At 40.6% G+C, this 23489-nt stretch overlaps 1 protein-coding gene across 4 annotated transcripts in view; it reads right to left on the bottom strand.

The window, feature by feature from the left end:
- The window catches only part of prkdc (protein kinase, DNA-activated, catalytic subunit), a 149977-nt gene extending 127141 nt beyond the window's left edge, over nt 1–22836 (bottom strand). For 3 of the 4 annotated variants that reach the window (XM_061965688.2, XM_061965689.2, XM_061965690.2), the window contains exons 1-8: nt 22620–22836; nt 15266–15345; nt 15103–15207; nt 10866–10940; nt 3455–3563; nt 3262–3374; nt 330–429; nt 177–232 (exon numbers count right to left, since the gene is read on the bottom strand). In XM_061965688.2, the coding sequence (XP_061821672.2) occupies nt 177–232; nt 330–429; nt 3262–3374; nt 3455–3563; nt 10866–10940; nt 15103–15207; nt 15266–15345; nt 22620–22773 (792 nt within the window). In that variant the 5' untranslated portion in view covers nt 22774–22836. Of the gene's footprint in view, nt 1–176; nt 233–329; nt 430–3261; nt 3375–3454; nt 3564–10865; nt 10941–15102; nt 15208–15265; nt 15346–22619 lie in introns of those variants that run through there. The other variant, XM_061965691.2, reaches the window with a different exon arrangement.
- Nucleotides 22837–23489: the final 653 nt, after the last annotated feature.

Below are 23489 nucleotides of genomic sequence, written 5' to 3'. Positions count from 1 at the left end.
AGCATGATTATTGCACAGGTGTTGGTCATTATAAAAAAAAGTGCAAGGAGGAATTTTAGAAATGTTTTTGTCAGCGTCACTATCTATATAAATCGTAGTCTTCATATATTGTATATTGTATACATACATTTTATGGCTACATATGATCATTTTCATGTAAGACAGATATGTGTTACCTGGGGATTAATTGCCTTTAAGGTGAATTGAAATATTTCCTTGGATGTGGTTGGATCTGCAAGTCAAAGACAAACTGTTTATGTACACACAAGCAAGGTGTGCAGAGATGCAACATGCAGTGTACTATTCTATGCATCTAGTTCAGAGCGCACCTTCCTCCATTGTTTTAGGGAAGTTGACCATGAGAGCAGTGACTCCTTTCAAACATCCAGCAATTACCATCAGTTTGGGCTCCTTTGTTGTGGACGTCATCTGCAAAAATGACATGAAATGACATAAAATCACAACAATCAAAATAGATAATACCATTGGAATCCAGAGTGCGTACCATCTTTCAAATTCAAAATAACGCTTTTTAGAGAAACACGTTTGAAAATGAAAATGTTAGTGTAAAGATTGTTCTATAAGTGATTGACAATGACACGCTGGTGTTTTTGCAACAAGTTAAGAAATAAACAACCCCTGATGAATATTATGGAAATAGACTTGTAGGATGTTCATTCAGTTGTTTAATTTTGTAGAAAAAAATCATACAACAACATGACACATCCATCCATCCATCCATCCATTTTCAACCGCTTATCCGGAATTGGGTCGTGGGGACAACAGCTCTAGCAGAGACCCCCAGACTTCCCTTTCCAGAGCAACATTAGCAACTTCCTCCTGGGGGATCCCGAAGCGTTCCCAGGCCAGAGAGGAGATGTAATCCCCCCATCTGGTCCTTGGCCTGCCGCGGGGTCTCCTCCCAGTGGGACGTGCAATGAGGACCTCTCTAGGGAAACGCTCGTGAGGCATCCGCACGAGATGCCCGAACCACCTAAGCTGGCTCCTTTCCAAGCGAAGGAGCAGCGGCTCTACTCCGAGTCTCTCTCGGGTAACTGAACTTCTCACCCTATCTCTAAGGGAGATGCCAGCCACCCTTCTGAGGAAACTCATTTCTGCCGCATGAACCCGCGATCTTATTATTTCGGTCATGAACCACACTTCATGACCATAGGTGAGAGTAGGAATGTAGATAGCTCGGTAGACCGAGAGCTTTGCCTTCTGGCTCAGCTCTCGTTTCGTCACAACAGTGCGGCAGAGAGACTGCAATACTGCCCCAGCTGCTCCGATTCTCCGGCTGACAATATGTCTTGAAAACAGAAAATACACAGCAAGACAAATGAACAAATGGTGGAAACTGGAATCACCGTCAAATACAGACAAGCTAAACGAAAGCCGTCATTAATGCCCAAACAGAAAAAAAGAGGCTAAGGAAAAGCATTTAAGGACAATGGATGACTGGATGAATGTTATATTCAGTAATGAATTGCGAATCTGCATTGGGCCAGGTGATGATGTTGGAACTTTAGTTTGGCGCCTGAAGAAAACAGTCATTGATAGTTACTGCGCTGCATGTCAGGTAATGGCACTGGGGAGATTGTTTTCATTATATCTTCAATGGATGCGTTTAAGTTGACATTTTACAGACTTTTCTTTTTCCATCAATTGTGGGGATAATAACATAATTCTTCCAGATAATAATGCACTTTGCCATAAAAAAAATTACAACTTTCCTTAAAGAAAAAGACATAAGGTCAATGTCATGGTCTGCAAATAGTCTGGATCTCAATCTGTAGTGGAAATTGAAGAAAATGGTCAATGACAAGACTCAACCTGCAAAGCTGATCTGGCAACAGCAATCAGAAAAAGTTGGAGCAAGGTTAATAAAGAGTACTGTTTGTCAGAGACTGCAAGCTATTATAAAACCCAGAGGTGGTGCAACAAAGTACTAGTGTTGTGTTGAAGTGTTTGTTTGTTTTTCCTGATTCCATATTTTTTTTCTCAGAATAAAGTGATTCCATAGTTTATTTCACACGAATTGATTTAAAAATACAACCGTTACGCAATTGTGTTATTCTTACAGTCAGACCTGTTTGTTTAGTTCCGTACCTGACGGTTTCGGCAACAACTGTTGCCTTCCTCAGAGGTTGTCACGTGATGTTGCTGTGACGTGTCTGAACAGCTGATTTAAACATTTGTAGCCGAAACCGTCAGGTACAGAAATAAACACAAAGGTCTGGCTATAAGAATAACAAAATAGCATTTTTTTTTTAAGACCTAATGAACCTCTTTGGATTACTAAAACATTTGCGGACTAGCAAGATTAATATTCTTGATTTCTATTAGTGTTTCTTAAAACCAGAAAGTTGCCATTTGAAATTACTATATTTTTGTATCATGTTTGTGATCTGCTTCTTTACTACAAAATTTAACAACTGTATGAACTTCTTCCAAGTCTGGCGAGTCCATATTTTTTGCCAGAGGTTGTACTACAGTGGAACACATGTATGCTGACTGGCTGGCTGACGTCGACATAAGGTTGTCAACATTTCAACATTATTATTTCAAACGGAAACTAGCGATTGCTTGCATATTTACTTGTGATTTTGTCCAGACACATTAGAATACTAGATGATAATAACAGATTATTGAACCTACAGCAGTTTGCTTTATTCCATTTGTGTATTGTACATATAATATTTATCACATATTAGTTTTTAAATTACCATTCAGTTTAACTCACATGTCACACAATTCTATAAAAATAAAAAGGCATTGTTTAAAAAATAAAAATTATGTTTTCCCATTTTGTAGTACCGGTTTAGACATTAGAGCACCGTTTCAAAAGTGCTGATTTGGTACCAAATTCAGTTCAAATGTAAATAACACCCCTCGTCAACGATAATAATAATAACAACAAAAACAACAAGAAAAAGACTCAAATGGCGCACACCAGGCCTCATCCGCCAATAGAAATTCTTTAAAACGTTTCTGAATGCAAACAGTGATTTGGATCACCCCAAAAATATAATCACTTGTTCCTTATCTCAGTGCTGTCATTTCCTGAAAGTTTCATCAAAATCTAACAACTTTATGAGTTACATTACTAATTATGAAACAAACAGACAAACTACAGTATATACTTCTGGTGGAGGTGATAAATAACAGGAGAAGTATGGAATGTACACTGAAAAGGGAGTTGCATTGAGCCTTGTTTTTCAGTTAATAACTATAATAAAGTAGTAGTTTTGTCCACAATACCTGTTCCTTCAGCTCCCCTCGATAGGCTTTGTAGAGTTTCTCAGAGTTGTTGACCATCTCACTGGGGTGAACCTCTGCAACAACTCCTAACAATTCATAGATGGTGCCAAGGACTGTGTCAAGAATAAAAACAGAAATTATCCAGCTGACAATAAATCTAAATTCATATTTGTTGCAACACCAAAACAAATACCTGAGTCAGGAAGTTTGCTCTTTTGATAAAGCTCGCTGTAAAATTTTGTGAATATTTCACTAATTCTCAACTCTGAAGCCACAGTAGAAGCTTTCGTTTTAAGGAGAACCTGTTGATAAAGGTAATAATGAAATGATTGTCACATTTAAAATGTTTGCAGTATGAAAGTCTATATAGTGACTATGAATATTTCATCCCGTTTATTTTGAAAGTTTACCCCCTGAGAAGACATGAACTTCTATTACTATGATAATTGCAAAACAAGAGAAATATAAGATTACAGCAAATTAGTATAACTCTGGAGGTCCATGAAAGATTTGGTAAGAACAATGTTTGTAAGAAAGAAACAGCCTAGAATTCTAAGGAAGGAGCAGAAAGCATGGTAATGTGACCACATGACAGCAAAATGTGGAGAACCCGCCCTGGCCAACTCATGTTGGGGGGTTGGTCCTCCTGTCTGGTCGGCATGTGGCTGGGCCCTGGGTCCTTGGCTCGGAGTCCACTCTGGCTTGTAGGTGGGCGGTTGGCCATCTGATGAGATCTGCATGTGGTGCCAATCAGTGGAGGTAGTGGGCTTTCAGAATTGCTGATGAGCTCAGGGTGGGCGTTTGGTTGGCTCAGTTGGTAGAGGAGCCGTTCCGGCAACTTTAGGGTTTCCAGGTTCAATTCCCACTTTCGCCATCCTAGTCACTGCCGTTGTGTCCTTGGGCAAGACACTTAACCCACTTGCTCCTTGTGCCACCCTACTGGTTTAAATGTAGCTTAAAGATGTATGTCTATGAATGTTCTCATTCATCCAGGTCATTGTAATCTCATGGCATTCAATCGATTACAACTGGACTGCATGATTTGTCTTGGAAGACATTTCACCTCTCATCCGGGTACGCTTCATCAGTTCAAGCTCATAGACATAATTTGGTCAGATCTAGTCTAGCGGCTGGTGCCAAAATCCCATATGTTTATACTACAAAACTAGGATGGTGTGCCTGGGCAAGGATGGTTTCGTGAGAAAAACAACTGTTTTCATGCAAACGAGCGCTCCTACTGTCAAAGCCAACAACAGCCGTTGAAGTGTAATTTCCCCTCGTTAGCATTAAGGTATTATGTGGCAGAACGATAGCTGTGGATCGACCATTACCAGTCCAAAATAGTTGGAAGCCCCGGCGTAAGCATTCCATTCAGTTGTAAACAAATGGCATAAATAGCATATTGGTCACCCATAATGTTTCTAACTCCTGTTATTTGTTAGAGTATTTTAGGAATGGTTGAAAGGACAGTGTTGTATGTGGGAGTCAGGTGGTGTCGCAGATCAAATAATTTGTCTAGCAGAAATCTTACCCAACCAGAAAAAGATGTATTGGCGAAAGGTTTCAACTTTGCCATGACTCCACATCAGGTACCTCCAGTTGATTTGATCACAGCAACAAAATCAGCCATTCTGAAAAACAACCCCAGCAGAAACCGAAAGGAAGCAAATACGGTTGAAAGTGACAGCAGCTCTTTTTAATGCCAAGCCCCCGACTCCAAACCTCTCCTTGGAGGAGAGGAAGGCAGTAACATCACAGGCTGAAAACAAGGATGAAAAAATCACGATCCTGCCAGCTGATAAGGGGAGATGCATAGTAATTCCCAACGCAACTGACTACCAAAACCAGTTGCTTACACTCAAAGATTGCAACACATATGAAATACTCAAAAGGGACCCCACAAGTGGGTACAAGAGAAGAATCATTGAGTACTTACAAACTCTACAAAAGTCAGAAGCCATCAACCGGTCATTGTATTACCAATTATACCTACAAGAAACCATCATTTATGGCCTTCCAAAAATATACAAAGATGGGGCTCACCTCAGACCCACTGTCAGCAGCATTAACTCTGTGACATACAATATTGCTAAGTATATGGCCAACATCTTAGCACCTTTGGTTGGCAAAACTCCACATCATGTTCAAAACTCAATTGACTTTGTAGCGAAAATCTGAGGTCTAAAACTGGAAAAAAATTAACTATAGTGTCATTTGAAGTCACCTCCCTGTTCACCTGTTTTCAAACCCAGGATGCAGTAGAGACAGCGAGGCAATGTCTACTAGGGGATCACGCCTTACAGGATAGATCCACACTAAACCCAGAACAGATTTGCCTTTTACTGGAACTTTGCCTTAACATTACATAATTTCAATTCATGGGAACGTTTTACCGACAAAAACATGGTTGTGCCATGGGATCACTTGTATCCCCAATAATAACAAACCTGTCCATGGAGAACATGTAAAAAAGAGCTCTTAGCTCTTTTAAGGGAACAGCACCGAGTCATTGGTACTGATATGTGGATGACACATGGGTGAAAATCAGAAATCAAGAAGTGCAAGCCTTCACCGAGCACATTAACTCTGGACAAAAATATCAAGTTCACACATGAGGATGTCAAACACAGTAAGTTGCCTTTTTTGGACTGTGATGTCCACATTGGAGAAAAGGCCTCCATGTGGGGATTTACCAAAAACCCACACATAGGGATCAATACCTTCTTTTTTACTCACACCACCCACTAGACCACAAACTGGGCATTATCAGAACCCTACAACACAGAGCTGATAATATTCATACCAGCCCACAGGCCAAAGAGAAAGAGCAGAGCAATTTGAGGGAAGCCCTCAAAACCTGTGGTTACCCCAGCTGGTCGTTTGTGAAAAGTGCATCCAGTTCCACAAATAACAAAAACAGAGTGAAGAAAAAGGTGACACAAAAATATTGTCATTCCATATGTATCAGTGCTATTTTTAAACAACATAACATCCCAATACACTTCAACAACACCCTGACACAGAGACTGGTGCATCCTAAGGCCGGACACCCCATACCCACAAAAACAATCTGGTGTATGCTATCCAGTGTGCTGATGAATGCACTGGTTCATATATTGGGGAAACAAAACAACCACTGAGCCGACGCATAGCACAGCTTAGACGGGCAAACTCTTCAGGCCTAGACTCAGCTGCCTACCTGTACCTCAGTGAGAAATAGCACTCTTTTGAGAACAAAAATGTACAGATTCTGGACAGGGAGGAAAGTTGGTACGAAAGAGGAGTGAGGGAAGACATCTATGTCAAGGTTGAAAAACCATCCCTGAACAGAGGAGGTGGTCTGCAACACCACCTGTCTCCCACATACAACACTGTCCTTTCAACCATTCATAAAATACTCTGCAATTTACTCTTCAACAAATATCAGGACTTAAAAACATTCTGGTCATAGAAGGTGACCAGTATGCCATTTGTGCCATTTGTTTACAACTGAATGGAATACTTACGCGGAGGATTCCGACTATTGTGGACTGGAAGTAGTTGACCCAAAGCGATCGTTCTGCCACACAATACCTCAATGCTAACGAGAGGAAATTAAACTTCAACGACTATTGTTGGCTTTGACAGTTGTTTCCATCAAAACAGTTGTTTTTTTCCCGCTGCGATAGGGCAAAACCATCCTTTCCCAGGCACACCCTCCTGGTTTTGGAGTATAAACATTTGGGGTTTTGGCACCAGGCGCTAGACTAGATCTGACCAATCTAAATCTATAAGCACAAACTGATGGAAGCCTATTTGGATGAGAGGCGAAACATCTCCCAAGATAACCAAGCTGTCCAGTTGCGATCTATTGAATGCCATCCATCCATTTTCTATCGCTTGTCCCTATGCCCTGAGACTTAAAGATGTAGACAATAGGTTTCATCATATAAAGCACTTTGAGCCTTTAGAGAAGAAAAGCGCTATATAAATATAAATCACTTTACAAATATAATTCACTTTGGGACACTGATTCCTAGTGCCAATCTGTCCTACGCTCGATCACACACACACACATTTGCATGCATTGTCTGTTTTCCTCATCTTTATTTATCCTGCGGCTGTAATTTGAAACTCACTATCGAGTTACTATCAGTCTTATTATTATTACTACTGTAAATTATATTAATATAATTTGTATTGAAGGGGAACTGCACTTTTTTGAAATGTTGCCTCTCACTCAGAATCCTATGTAAGACAATAAATGTTTTTCTTTTCATTATGCATTCTAATTTGTAATGGCTGTAATTGTATGGCAAGTACAAGGTGCTTAACAATTTAGTTAATGAGAGTACTACATTGCGCCCATAAAGCCCTCTTAAAAATTAAAATTAAAAATGCCAACAATACTCCATTTACAACCTGTGACCTTAATATTAACCAAGTATTAGCGATATTGGTATTATAAGCGCTAATGCAGACAAACTATATTTAGCAGAGATCACAGAGAACCAACTAGTTTATGCATTCAATTGATCACAACTGGACTGTTTGGTTTGACCAGCCCGCACTAATCTAAGTCTAGACTAGATATGACCCATCTAAGTCTATGAGCATGAACTGATGAAGCCTATTTGGATGAGAGGCGAAACATCTTCTAAGACAAACCGTCAAACAGTCCAGGTGCAATCTGTGTGGTGTGTGTGTGTGTGTGTGTGTGTGTGTGTGTGTGTGTGTGTGTGTGTGTGTGTGTGTGTGTGTGTGTGTGTGTGTGTGTGTGTACACGCATACATACATACACACACTTGTGAAGGACATAATGTCATGGCTGTATTGAGTTTCCAATAATTTCTACGACTCTTATTTTTTTGTGATAGAGTGATTGGAGCACATACTTGTTTGTCACAAAAAACATTCATGAAGTTTGGTTCTTTTATGAATTTATTATGGGTCTACTGAAAATGTTGCTCCAGAAGCGACACCTTAAGGCTCGTCTAAAGTTTGCTGCTGATCACATGGACAAAAATAAGACCTTCTGGAGGAAAGTTCTATGATCAGATGAAACAAAACTTGAACTGTTTGGCCACAATACCCAGCAATATGTTTGGAGGAGAAAAGGTGAGGCCTTTAATCCCAGGAACACCATTCCCACCGTCAATCATGGTGGTGGTAGTATTATCCTCTGGGCCTGTTTTGCTACCAATGGAACTGGTGCTTTACAGAGCGTAAATGGGACAATGAAAAAGAAGGATTACCTCCAAATTCTTCAGGACAACCTAAAAATATCAGCCCGGAGGTTGGGTCTTGGGCGCAGTTGGGTGTTCTAACAGGACAATGACCCCAAACACACATCAAAAGTGGTAAAGGAATGGCTAAATCATGCTAGAATTAAGGCAGCACGGTGGCAGAAGGGTTAGTGCATCTGCCTCACAATACGAAGGTCCTGAGTAGTCTTGGGTTCAATCCCGGGCTCGGGATCTTTCTGTGTGGAGTTTGCATGTTCTCCCCGTGACTGCGTGGGTTCCCTCCGGGTACTCCGGCTTCCTCCCACCTCCAAAAACATGCACCTGGGGATAGGTTGATTGGCAACACTAAATTGGCCCTGGTGTGTGAATGTGAGTGTGAATGTTGTCTGTCTATCTGTGTTGGCCCTGCGATGAGGTGGCGACTTGTCCAGGGTGTACCCCGCCTTCCGCCCGATTGTAGCTGAGATAGGCTCCAGCGCCCCCCGCGACCCCAAAGGGAATAAGCGGTAGAAAATGGATGGATAGATGGATGCTAGAATTAAGGATTTAGAATGGCCCTCCCAAAGTCCTGACTTAAACTCCATTGAGAACATGTGGACAATGCTGAAGAAACAAGTCCATGTCAGAAAACCAACAAATTTAGCTGAACTGCACCAATTTTGTCAAGAGGAGTGGTCAAAAATTCAACCAGAAGCTTGCCAAAAGCTTGTGGATGGCTACCAAAAGCGCCTTATTGCAGTGAAACTTGCCAAGTTAATATAACCAAATATTAACATTGCTGTATGTATACTTTTGACCCAGCAGATTTGGTCACATTTTCAGTAGACCCATAATAAATTCATAAAAGAACCAAACTTCATGAATGTTTTTTGTGACCAACAAGTATGTGCTCCAATCACTAATAAGAGTTGTAGAAATGATTGGAAACTCAAGACAGCCATGACATTATGTTCTTTACAAGTGTATGTAAACTTTTGACCACAACTGTATATGACTACATAAAGAAGTACCGGTATATAAAAAAGTATACTATATAAGAGTATTCAATAATATCAGACTCACGTGTTGTACAACAAATCTGCTCAAGCAAAACAATCACACACACAATCACTTCTTTCTGACATATGCAATAGCTCGATGCACCTCTGCTCAGTGCCGGCCCAAGCCTCCATGGGGCCCTAAGCAAAATTTGATTTTGGGGCCCTCTATTTCTGCCAATAATATTGATTGTTGATCATTCACACACCTACTATAAACTCATTGCGGCTCTGGCAGTGTTGTTTACATTATCCTATTGTCAGCCTGGCATGTCTTTACAAATGACATGTCATTTATAAAGATATGGGGGTGGCCCAGTTAAGAACATAAATAATACCAATGAATGAACGAATGATGTCCAGAGTACCACATATGGTTCCTAATCTTAAAATGTAGAAAACATTCAGCTACAAGAGTGGCCTGGGGTTGAACAGTCCAAGTGATAAAGCTTTGTATTTACAGTGAAAGTGTCATCTTGTCTCATCAGTCTTGTACATATTAGTCTTTAATTACTAGTTTATATTTTTAGTTAATTGTTCATATTTAATGTTTACTTTGTACAAAGAGAACGCAGTCTACTGAAGTTAAATTCCATGTGTGTTAAACATAACTGGACAATAAAGCTGATTCTGATTCACTTTATTATTTTTGGTAACAAAAACCTGAAACAGCAATGTGCAAAAATGTTGACCTAAAATTGTGTTTTTGTACAATAATATATCTTTGATCATTTAGAAATCATCAGTCAGACTCGTACATGCAAAAAAATAAAAATAAGAATTTTTTGTTAATTGCTTTTGGGGGCCCCCTGGTGGCCACGGGGCCCTAAGCAAGCGCATAGTACGCTTATGCCTTGGGCCGGCTCTGCCTCTGCTAGTATTGTCAGCACGGTTAGAATTGGAGTAGATGTACTTACAAAATCACTCTATGATTTCAGGTGGAAACACTACTTCGGTGTGCTCTCATCCATCAGGAGTATGCAATCGTTTTGTTTGGGAATCAAATATTTAACATACAAAATAAAATAAATAATACCATAATGTATTCCCTCAATCCAATACATTCATTTATCTATAACCTTTAATTAATGTTTTTTCTGGATTTTTTGTTTTGTTTTGTTTTCTGGGCCTCAGTTCAAACAAATCGACCATAACATTTGTTGACTGTTGATGTTTGTGAGGGGGTAAACTTACAAAATCAGATCACATAATAATGTATCGTCAAAAGAAATTGAGCCACCAATATTATACATCCCAATATTACAGCAGTTGGCAGATTAACATTTAAATAAATGTGGAAGTTGTTTGGACAACATAAAAAAAAATCACAAAATAAACTAACCTTAATAAGCAGCTCCAGTAGTGCAGTTCTACATCTGGCTGTTTTGTCCTTTGTGTACACCGTCAAACATGTGTTCTGTAAGGAAAACATACACAATATTGTTTTTACACAGCATTTCTTATTATTGTATTATACTGGAGGATTCAAGTTACATTCTTCTGTACAGTGTTTTTTATTGGGGGAGGGGTTACATTTCAGATCCGCCATGTGGGTGAATTTCCACCAAGTAGGGATGCTTTTTTATGATTTGTATGAATATTTTATACATTTAACACCTGTGTGAAGTTGGCCCTAACCTTTCAATATTCATGATCAGCCCCCGACCTTGTCAAAACCTCCCCAAACCAGTCCAATTATTTGTGCTACAAAAATGTTTGGTTTATTACAGTTTTTAAGGTTTTAATGTTTTATTGTTTTATATTGTTAAGTTAAAGTTAAAAGTTAAAGTACCAATGATTGTCACACACACACTAGGTGTGGTGAAATTTGTCCTCTGCATTTGACCCATCCCCTTGTTCACCCCCTGGGAGGTGAGGGGAGCAGTGGGCAGCAGCAGTTCCGCGCCCGGGAATCATTTTTGGTGATTTAACCCCCAATTCCAACCCTTGATGCTGAGTGCCAAGCAGGGAGGTAATGGGTCCCATTTTTAATAGTCTTTGGTATGACTCGGCCGGGGTTTGAACTCACAACCTACCGATCTCAGGGCGGACACTCTAACCACTAGGCCACTGAGTAGGTAGTGTGTAATCAATGTGTTATTAATCATAACTAGACCCCAACCATGTCAAAATCTTCCCAAACTTGTTCCATTTGTTTGTGTTGCAACATTTTTGGTTTAACTATTATTATTTTTAAATTATTAATGTTTTGTGATTTACCTGTGTGAAGTTTGCCCCCAACATCCACCTTGTCCAAATCTCCCCAAACGTGTGCCACAATCATTTGTGCTACGTTTGTGCTGCAAACATTTCTGTTTGTGTCGTTACTGTTTTTAAGTTAACGTTTTATTTGTTTATGTTATTAACGTGTAATTAGCGTGTGATTAACCGTGACTAGACCCTAACTATGTCAAAATATCCCCAAACGTGTCCCATTTGTGCTGCAAAAATATTTGGTTTAAATATTATTATTTTCAAGTTAACGTTTTGTTATTCACTTGTGTGAAGTGGGGGGGGGGGTCTAGTTATGATTAATAACACGTTAGTTAACATTAACATTTATAAAACCATAAAATGTTAACTTATAAAACTATAATAGTTAGACCACAATATTTGCAGCACAAACCAGCACAAACATAACACAAACAATTGGTACTGGTTTGGGGAGGTTTTTACAAGGAGGGGGTTATGAATATTGAAACGTTAATAATAATAAAATATATATACAATAGTTAGACCAAACATTTTTGCAGCACAAATATAGCACAAACAAATGGATGAAGTTAGGGGTAATTTGGACGAGGTGGGGGGCTGGATGACATCTCTAGTCAGAAAATGCATTTTTAGAATAACTTAAAAACGGTAATGGCACAAACTAAAATTTTTGCAGAACAAATATAGCACAAATGTTTGGGACAAGTTTGTGGAGATTTGGACATGGTTCAGTTTCACAGAGATGCATTTAACGTCTTTATAAGCCCTCCACAAAGCTGACACACACACTCATAAACACGTCCTTTGCTTTTAAAACACTTTATATACTCTAGAACAGGGTTAGGGAACCTATGGCTCGCGAGCCAGATGTGGCTCTTTTGATGACTGAATCTGGCTATATTGTTTGGCTCCTACGGAAATACATTTTACAATATTTGGCTTTCATGGATATCTCAATCAAAAATGTTCCCGACCCCTGCTCTAGAACATAAATCATTTCAACATCAATCTTCAATGGGTACTCAAATCTCAATGTCCTCAATGGTAGTTTAAAAATCAATGTACTCAATGTTACTTTAAAATGAATGTACTCAATGGTACTTTAAAATCAATGTGTCACAAACTTGCATGGCTGCGGTACTTGTGGCCCCAAGATGCAGGAGACAGGAGGACGACGTACATGTAAGAGTCTTCTAATTGTTCCTAACTGATACAAGGCGTAGCTGGTAAGTGTACGAAAGCATAAGTAACATTAAGGTAACACAGACATTATGTGACATTTCGCATAAAACTGTCAAGCCTTAACTGAAGGGCCAGGTAGGCATAATGAGAAGCCAGCTGATTAGCAACCATGACCAGGTGTGGCCAGGCTGCCAATCAGCGACAGGTGAGGGGGAAAAAGCGATCACAGAGACAAACAGGAAGTGGAACTAAAATCAGAGCACTGACTAGGAAATAAACGCAAAATGAAACAGAACATGTGCCACCTGACGTGACACGTCGTCACATAATGTATTCATTCAATGGTACTTTATAATCAATGTACTCAATGGTAGTTTAAAATCAATGTATTCATTCAATGGTACTTTATAATCAATGTACTCAATGGTAGTTAAAAATCAATGTATTCATTCAATGGTACTTTATAATCAATGTACTCAATGGTAGTTTAAAATCAATGCACTCGATGCTACTTTAAAATTAATGTACTCAATGGTACTTTAAAATCAATGCACTACTCAATGGTACTTTAAAATCAATGTACTAAATGGTAATTTCAAAATAATGTACTCAATTGTAATTTGAAATCCATGTACCCAATGGTATTTTAAACTCAACATATTTCATGCTACTATAAAATCAATGTACCGGTACTCAATTTTAGTTTAAAATCTATGCTACTTTAAATCAATGTACTTGTACTGTAAAATTAATGTAGTCAACGGTACTTTAAAATCAACGTACTCAATGCTACTTTAAAATCATTGCACCCCTTTAAAATCAATGTACTCAATGGTACTTTAAAATCAATGTACTGAATGTTACTTTAAATTCAACGTACTCAATGCTACTTTAAAATCAATGTACCCAATGCTACTTTAAAATCAATAAAATCAATGAACTCAACTCTACTTTAATTGGGCTGCTATTACTGTCTCAGGCCCCGTTATAAGGTTATCCAGGATAAATCCCACCTAACCTTATCAGTTTTCACACACAACAATGCCACCGCTTAAGACCCCTTCCCCCCTCCGGCGCAACGCGACCTAATACGCATGCGCGGAAATTGGGCACGTCATAGTCACATCCAGTGTTGCTTTGTGTGCAAGTTCTTAAATTTAACTTATCTGAACAATATCCAGTGTTGTGGTATTTCAATTAACTGGAATACAGTGTGCTGTGGGGCCCTATTGTAGTGAATCACACCTGAGCCAGCATAAATTAATCAAATCTTTATTAGACACGTAAACAATGTGATAAAGAACATTTTACATCAATCAATCTAGGGATCTAGATATCTGGTCAGGACACTCCTCACTCTTTTGCCTTCACCTTCATTGTCCATTCATTTTTGGTGACTTTATATACTCTGGACCTAGATGTCGAGTCGGCGACATACATGGCGGACAATAACTGATACAGTCTGCTTTGCCAGTCCAAAAGCATTCGTCGTTTTCCGTAGTTAGTTTTCCCTCGACGGCCAGGTAATACAAAGCCCACGCTACCTTTTCACATCCACGGCATTCTCGTTAATTCTCTTTCGACAAATGGACAAAGGTTTTGTGCATTGGAAAGTTCTCTTGCTGTCTGGAAGTGTTGTTTTCGAAATAGCTGCAATTGCTTTCTCTTAAGGTATTCATGTGTGATTTCCACAAGCGTCTGTACATGTAGAAGGAGAAACATGGGCATGTCTGGTTGACTCGCCTCCATATTTCCAGCGGTTAGCTCCGAGTTACAATACCGCTTTATTAAGAAGCTGGCTGTGGCGTTTTCTTTCCGACGTCACTTCCTGTGTGGGCGTGTTCTTTCTGGCGTCACTTCCTCTCCGAACTCACTTTGTAAATGATCAATGAGTCCATACAAAGCTAAGTGCCAGAGATTCAAGAATTACACGGCTGACTTACCTGTGTAAAAATTTGTCCGAGGAGGGGGACCTTAAACGATGGTTTAGTGTGGCTGAAACGGGGCTTAGGCTAAATACTTATTCGTTTAAGGGGTTAAACGACTTAGTGTAGACATGGCCTTATACTGCATATGTGTTGCTATTACTGGAACCTTTATGTCCTTGAGGGCACACCTCCAAAGGATCAATAAAATTCCATCAAATCTCTAATAAACAATGAATCAAACCCGGTGGTACGTACTTTGATGTCGACGGCGTACGTCTTTTCCCAACCTTTGACCCTTGGAGAAAGCTTGTCCAGAAAGTTGATGAGAAAACATAAAGTCTTCACTCTGGCATCTGAGAGCTGCAAGACACGTTTGATCAGCACATGGTCACTTGAACACAAACTTATCTAAGTCTACCTGCTCTTGTTGTGTCAAAGACTTCTTCAGGAAGCTGAGAAGACCAATGTCTGTAGCAAACAGCAAGGATGTCTGCAGAACTTCAAGAAACAATTAGCACATTTAAAACATAACATCTTAACAACACATTACAACAATAGAATTTGTTATTCTAATAGCCAGACCTGTGTGTTTATCTCTGTACCTGACGGTTTCGGTTACAACTGTTGCCTTGTAGTAACAGGCTGACTGCGCCATTTGCAATCCGACCTCTTCAGGGCTGTGTCCAAGGTGTGGGAAAGTTGGTACACCCCTCACAGCCTGGGCGGTGCGCTTCCAGATCTCGATTGCTTCTCTGATCAAACGGTGGTATTTGTTGCTCTCGGTGCCGATTACATGTGCGTTGTCCCAATCCATAAGGTGGTTCTCCCTCTTGCAATGGTCTGATATTGCAGACTTCAGCTATTCTTGTCCTGCTTGTTGTCTGGTAGCTAGTGTGCAAGCTTTTGATGTTTCCTTTTTTACATTGTTTTCTGTGCTCTTTCTTCCTGATGCTAAAGGCTCCGTCAGTTTCTTCCACGTATGATTTGTTGCACGACAAACAAGGTATCTCATATATTACATTGCATTTGTGTTCTTGGTCTATTTTGTCCTTAGGGTGTACTAACAACTGTCGTAGTTTGGTGTGAGATTTGACCGAAGTATTGATGTTGTGTGTTAATGGCCCGCTGTACCCTCTCTGTGACCCCCCCTGACGTCTGGAAGCATGACCATGGCCCTGTTTTGTTTCTCATTACTTTTGTTTGTTTTTTGTTTCCTCTTGATGTTTAGTTTAGCTTGTTGCCGCCCTAAATCTATGGCCCACTTTAGGTAGTTGCAAGTTCTTAGTCCTTTTGTAATATGCTGATCCTCCTCCTTTCTGTCTTGTTCTTGAGTGATGAGATTGGTGCATTCAAAAAGTGTTCTTACGACTGACAGTTTGTGAATTATGGGGTGTTCCGATGTCCAAAGGAGGTATTGATCTGTGAGTCTTTTAAATATTTGAATTTTTATACTGCCATCCTCCAAATGTTTTATGTCCAGGTCCAGACAGTTTATTGTGCTGTCCTTTTCTTCTTCGTGGGTGAATTGTATATTGTTTGTTTCATCCAGTGTGTTAAGGTGGTCTGAGTTCCTGTGTATGTCCTATTTTTTATTATTTCCAAGACGTCATCCACATACCTTTTCCATACGGAGAGCCTGCAGTGTTCTGGTGCGGTTTGGAGGGCCCAGGCTTCAAGATCCTTCATGAAGAAGCCACTCATTATGGCCGACAACGGGTGCCCCTTAGCAAACCCCTCGTTCTGCCTGTAGATGGTACCCTGGTACTGGAAGTAGGTTGAAGTAGAGACAAATTTCCGCAGCCTTTCCCACATCTGGGACACAGTGCTGAAGAGGTCGGACTGCAGATGGCGCTGTCAGCCTGTTACTACAAGGCAACAGTTGTAACCGAAACCGTCAGGTACAGAGATAAACACACAGGTCTGGCTATTAGAATAACAAATTGTATTGTTGCAGTAAGACAGTGCCAAAAACTGTTTAAATCAGCTGACCAGACACGTCAAAGCAACATCACGTGACAAACTCTGAGGTAGGCAACAGTGGGAGCCGAAACCGTCAGGTAAGGAAATAAATTGCATAATTATTTGAAGACCTGATGAACATATTTGGATTACATTACAACAATGTTATGTTTACAACTTTATATTATTCATATTTTCTTTTGACTTTTTTGACTTTTTTCACTGTCATTGTGATGAAAGACACTAAGGTGCAACAGTACACAAGTGACCGACACAATGCTCCCTTCATCACTTTGTAGCCCAATCTTTCACAAACTTTTTTGACGATCGTGTTGAAAGAAAACTGTATCTCCTATTTGCTTGTCGTATATCACTGGGTGCATCCAGACAACCCCTGATAACTGTCTCTACGCCCTTTGTGGCATCGCACCCCCGACATCCGCAGAACAGTCGCTACACAAGCGGTGCGCAAAAAGCAGGCTGAAGACAACCAGTACCTTTTTTATGAGCACTCTGCCACCCAGAAACGCCTCTCTTCCAAGAAAAGCTTCCTGGACGACACCAAAAGCCCTGGAGACCACCCCAACTGCTGCCAGGACGACTAAATGGCAGAAGCGATGGAGCAGCCTCTGCAGCCAGACGACTCAATGAAGGGAGAGAGGCCTCACCCCTGTTGAATGCCTCGCTATTGGCCTTGATCAACCTTGGGCCGTATGGAAAACCCTGAACCGCCTGCGCGTCAGAGAGAAGTGGAAGCTGGCAACATCAGACTGATGTACATGTGGAGAGCTCCAGACCATGAAACACCTCATGAGTTGCAGCCAGGCCCCATAGTGTACTGGAGATTACCTAGCCGAATCAAGCACAGCTGCGCTCGCCTGCGCCAGCCAATGGAGATACTTCATATGAAGATGGCCGGACACGATGAAGAAGAACTGGTGTATTGAATATTACGGATGGGTGCCTAAACTCTATATTACGATATATATCCTGCAATAACGATACATATTAGGGCTGTGAATCTTTTGGCACCACACGATTCAATTTGATTGGATTCTTGAAGGTAACGAATTGATTTAGAATCAACTCTCGATTCAAAATCTATACTAACAATTCCTGCATCATCCCTAAATTAGATTTTCGTCCTGTTGTCAAATGTACTCTGACACATTTATGTGCAAAAGAAACAAGAGTGGAGAAGTAGAAGTACCTTTCCTGACAAAGTATCATTGAGCCTGACTTTATGGTTTCTGTTTGTTTAAAATTTAAATACTAATAATATCAAGATAATACTTTAATGGGAAATACTAAACAAGTAAAGTATATTAAAAATTTGTTAAACAAACATTTATCGAAGTGGTCAGAGCAAACGTGTGCGTTCTTCAACTCTGCTCCCTTGGACTGGAGTGTGTGCTATTTTTCTCGTCGTTTTAGGATAGGATAGGATAGGACTTTATTGTCATCAGTGTTTCCCACACATTCATTTTTTTGTGGCGGCCCGCCACGAAAGAATTACGTCCGCCACAAATAGATTTTTCGGCTTTTGACTCGCTCATAAAAGCAATGAGACTCTGTCTGTGAATGTAGCTTGTAGTTACAACTCCGGTGCAGTAGGTGGCGGTAGCCTACTATGCATTGTAACTCCGCCAATAGCACTTAATTTACCTGGTGGGCCAGAAGAAGAAGAAGAAGAAGACGACAACGACGACGACGAAGTAAAAGAAGAACGGACCGACCGGATCAAAATACGAGGGTAATATAGGTTATAGGTAGATAGGTTATAGCTGCATCGCTCGCGGCTCGTCATATATTTAACGTTAATCCGCGATTTCACCGAGCGTTTCACTGACGGTGAGCAGCCTGACGCTGCTTCATTAACACCGCCGCTGTTTGACTCGGGGGCCGGGGCAGACGCACGCAGTAACAGTCACCTGTTACCATACCGACGAGCTAACGTGTCCAGGTTATAACCCTGTTGTCAATAAACACACGTGGAGACAGTGCTTCAGATACTGCATTAATACTGAAGCTAAATTGTCCACTGTCCACTGCAGCATGTGAATGCAATGAAAAGAATAAAATCTGAGCCAACCAGCTGTTAAAATGTTGTCCCGGTTAATGTTTAGGCCATTAAAGGCCCTTCATTTCAAGATTTCAACTGTGATCGGGCTTTAAACAGGTGGCTGACCTGTTCAGATGGGTGTAACTGCTACTGGTCAAATAATGTGAAATAGCATTTAATTTTACATGTATGCAATGCCATTTAAATGTAATTATAGATAATAATAATAATAATAATAATAATAAATACTGTGTAGTGTTGTAAATAGTCAACGGGAAGGATTTTAGTAAGATATAAGCCATGAGCACTACACAGCCAGAAAAAAACCTAGGCAGTACAAGTAAAAATATTGGGGCAAGTAGATTTGAGAAGTCGGGCAAGTAGAAAAAAACCTTAACGTTGAACCCTGCATGTGTTGACCTGCTGCCGCTTAAGGTTAGACGGCACTGTACATAAAGCGGTTCTGCTCGTTAGTAATAAATTCTAATGTTGGATGTTCACTCCTTCACACAGATGAATATAGAAAAATATTTTCAACGGCCGAAAAGGGCTCGACTTGGAGAGGAGGTAGGCCTACAGTCCGGACCACAGGAGGTATTATCAAAACGGTGTAGACACTTAGAAATCTCATAATGAAAGTGAACAGACGTCCATCAGTGTGAAAATTAATTTGCTTCCAATACTTCCAGGCTTCAACTAGTGCCGCAGCTGTGGCAGCTGGCGCAGCTGAGGCAGTAAGAGAGGGTGAGGAGGAAGGGATAGTAAGTACGCAGGGAGATGTTGTAGGAGAGGAGGAAGACAGGCAGCATGTAGAGCCAGCTAGGGCGGAGGCAACAGGTGAGACTCAGCAAACACTGAAAAATAAAGCAGGGTCAGATCAGAAATGCACTTTTCTCATGAAAAGGGTTCTAATTTATATTCTTGTGTGCCTTATAGAGAGGACCACGACAAAACATAGAGCGACTGGGTTCGATCCAGAATGGCTAAAAATGCCACAATTTAAGTCATGGCTGTATAACACCCAGCACGGTAAGCTCCAGTGTCTCCCTCTTCTCTGGAGGAGGGTCTGGCAAGCGAGACTAGCTCCAGTGCGACCTGTTCAGCAGCAGCAGGAGGAGGAGGAGGAGGTTGACTGACTGTGGCAGGACACCTCTGCCTCTGTTTCACTTTATGTTGCTGGTAAATAATATGGTTGTAGTAGTAGGCTAAAGTTAAATTATTTAGTATGCACTAATTAAAGGGGCAGAGCTTTAAGAGACATTTTAGCTTTTATATTTTATAAGATATATTTTTTGTAAGAACCACAATTAATAAATATATTTCAGTGAATAACTAATTGTTCAAATCTGTATATAAATATGTACATAAAGTGTTGTAATTATATTCCAACTCCGCGTTCTTCTTGGTCATCGCCGCTGCCGCCGCCGCCCCCCAACCACACCACCACAAATAGATGCCTGTCCTGTGGGAAACACTGGTCATTGCACAAGTACAACGAAACTATGTTTTCAATCTTTCGTAAAATCTTGCACTCTTTCGCTCTTCTTGATTACTTCTCGGGGAACTCTGAAGAAGAGTTATTCTTTTTGAGATTTGAAATTTTTTTACAGCGGAAAACAATGCAAACATAGGGCATTTTTCTCCGAGAAAGGCTAAATGGTGCCTAGAACTCATTGAGAACAGACACTGCTTGACCACCACGCATATTTAATGAGACGGACGTGACGACATGCAAATCAAAGCAATAGCGATCTCATTCAAATTGCATTAATATTAGTAGTAGTTGCACAGGGAGCCCACGGCTCGAGAGAGAGAGACATGAGGAGTGGTTGGCGAAAACTGCAACGCCATTGACGATTGAGACTGTGAATGTAATTAACTGTGAATTAAGGTTACAGTTAATCATGACTATGTGGACTTATCTTTAATTGTATTCACAATTATAGAATCATTACTGTATCCTCTAAAGTTGTGCAGCATTAACATTTGCGGGTGTTAATAAATGGGATTACTTGTTACTGTCTACGCATGCGCTTTATTACTGTTGACTGATGTCGCGAGACTTGTCCAGTCGCCAGTCATGTACAACGTTCTCTACACATGCGCTCTGTGATGAGCGAGCAATCTTTTGTGCATGCGTTTTGTCATGAGAGAATTAAGTGAAGCGATTCATTTCGGTGACTAACTCATTGGTACCCAACTCAGTAAAAATAATTACGCTTACCATCACTACTGTATACTAAAACTACTAATACTATCTTATTCCTCAACAACTTGTATACAACAGTTCTCAACTGGTAGTTTTAGGACCCACCATCTCCTCTTAATGGCAAGCGGTAGGGATGGATACCGAATTCGGTACTTTAATAGGTACTGACCAAAACTGTTGGCACTATCGAGTAGAGATTCACATGAAGTCAAACATCACTACATTTCGTTACTTGTGTTGCAATTGACATCATTGCAGGTTGTAGACTTGACACAGACTCAAGCACTTGGGACATTCGTAGTGGACTGCCTCTAAGTAAAGTTGTAATTTTCCATGCCAACAAAGCAAGCATGCCTCATAGAAAGCTGATAGGAGCCTATACCAGCTTCACTCAAGTTGCCAACACAGATAAAGTTAAAGTACCACTGATAATCACACACACACTGGTGAAATTAACCTCTGCATGTGACCCATCCCTTTGTTCCACCCCCTGGGAGGTGAGGGGAGCAGTGAGCAGCAGCGGTGGCTGTAGGGCAGACATCATTCACACTCACATTCACACACGAGGGACCATATAGTGTTGCCAATCGGCCTATATCGGCATATATTTGGAGGTGGGAGGAAGCCGGAGTTCCTAAAGAGAACCTAAGCAGTCACAGGGAGAACATGCAAACACGACACAGAGCCCAGGAATTGAACGCAGGGATTTCTCGCTGTGAGGTACGAGCACTAACAACTGCGCCACCGAGCAGCCCCCAAATAACACAGCTTCTCTAATTAAAATATTCTTAAATGTGTGTAGGGATGTCCCGATCCGATATTTGGATCGGATCGGCTGCCGATATTTGCAAAAAAATGCGTATCGGCAAGGCATGGGAAAATGCAGATCCAGATCCAGTTTAAAAAAAACTCCGGTCCGTGTTTTCCAACGCACCGCTTTAAATATTACATTCCACTTTTCTGCTGCTCCCTAATTTCCATTCCGCATTTTCCAGCCCACCTTCAAACATCCACAAGTCTGTGGATTCTCACGCAGTTGCTTTTAGCTGCTGGCATTACACGACAGGCTCTTCTCACTCTTTCCTGTGTCTCCCTCTCACAGACAGCAAGCGCACCTTCTTACACACGTCACATACTGTCACGTCATACGTCACATACGTATACGTCCTCTCCCAGCAGAGAGGTAGCAGCATGGCTAACGTTAGCTGTGATGCTAGCGCAGCCGTGCGAGCAACCTTCCCTCTAAGGTGTGCGCCTGTGCTCAAGCGTCCTCTGCGCAATGTAAACGTATTAATCTAAACTTATTCATGACGTACCTAATGCAAGAACGTATTAATAGCGTCTTCGTTGTAAGAAGAGATGAACCAGTTATTATTGACATTTCCAATGTGTGAACATGAACGTGAACTTACGAATGTTAAAGTTATAAAAAAACAAAACTTGTTATGGTCATTCATGCAAAAAAATGTATGTAACTGCATTGGAAAGTCGAACAAAATGAAAATATTAAAGAATGATTTTTACTGGGATGAGATTGTTTACCAAGTTGGTTGTCGGCTGCTGTCATCATGCAAGTTTCTCCCAAATCTTCCACCCATTGCCGACATTCTGAAGACGCACGTTGGCTATCTTCGTCTTCCAAACATCCGTGAAGCTTCAAGAGGAGACTGTGAATTCCTCCAGCGGTGTTGTTCATCTTGGAAGACGTGTTGAAGCTAACATGTGCTAGCCTCTATGCTAGCTGGCCTCCACAGAGGAACAGTAGTGACACGTGACGTAGACTTTGCGGAAGTCTTTTTGCCAGTGGCGGGAGATTGATGCAAATATCAACAACAAAAAGTAGTGTAAGTATCAGACTGACACAAGAGTGATTATATCGATCGCTTTAGGTCCAGTCAATGGTTATTTTCACAAATATATATTTTTTGTATTGTTAACATAAACCCCAAATATTTTTTATTAAATAATATTGTATTCTGTTGTTGATATGATGGATTACATTCTCTTATATTTTTAAACTAAGTAAGTACATCATGATCATTTGTTTGCCGAAAATATTTGTCCAGTTTTATTATGATAATTTTAAAAAATACAGGAAAAAAATCACACACTCATCGATCAATGACCTTGAAAATGTAATTAGTAATTAGAATTTTGTTGAAAAGCGTCAATAAAAACGCTATATTGGCTGCTGTTGGCAGGAGCTCTGGGCTCTTGTGTCATCCTTTAGTGTTTCCCTCTTGTTTTCATGTGTTATATTATATATATTTTTTCTTGCCTTTTGGTTCGGGACCCTTTGGGACTGTGACAAGGGGTGGCACTTTCGTGACTTCTGCGGTGCTTTTTTGTGGACTTCTGGATCTACCTCCCGGGAGCCTTCTGGCCATGGAGACCAGCTGCTGGGTCTCTGCC

Source organism: Nerophis lumbriciformis, linkage group LG07, assembly GCF_033978685.3.
Source record: "Nerophis lumbriciformis linkage group LG07, RoL_Nlum_v2.1, whole genome shotgun sequence".
NCBI classification, from domain to species: domain Eukaryota; kingdom Metazoa; phylum Chordata; class Actinopteri; order Syngnathiformes; family Syngnathidae; genus Nerophis; species Nerophis lumbriciformis.
This window is presented reverse-complemented; position numbering and strand designations above follow the sequence as displayed.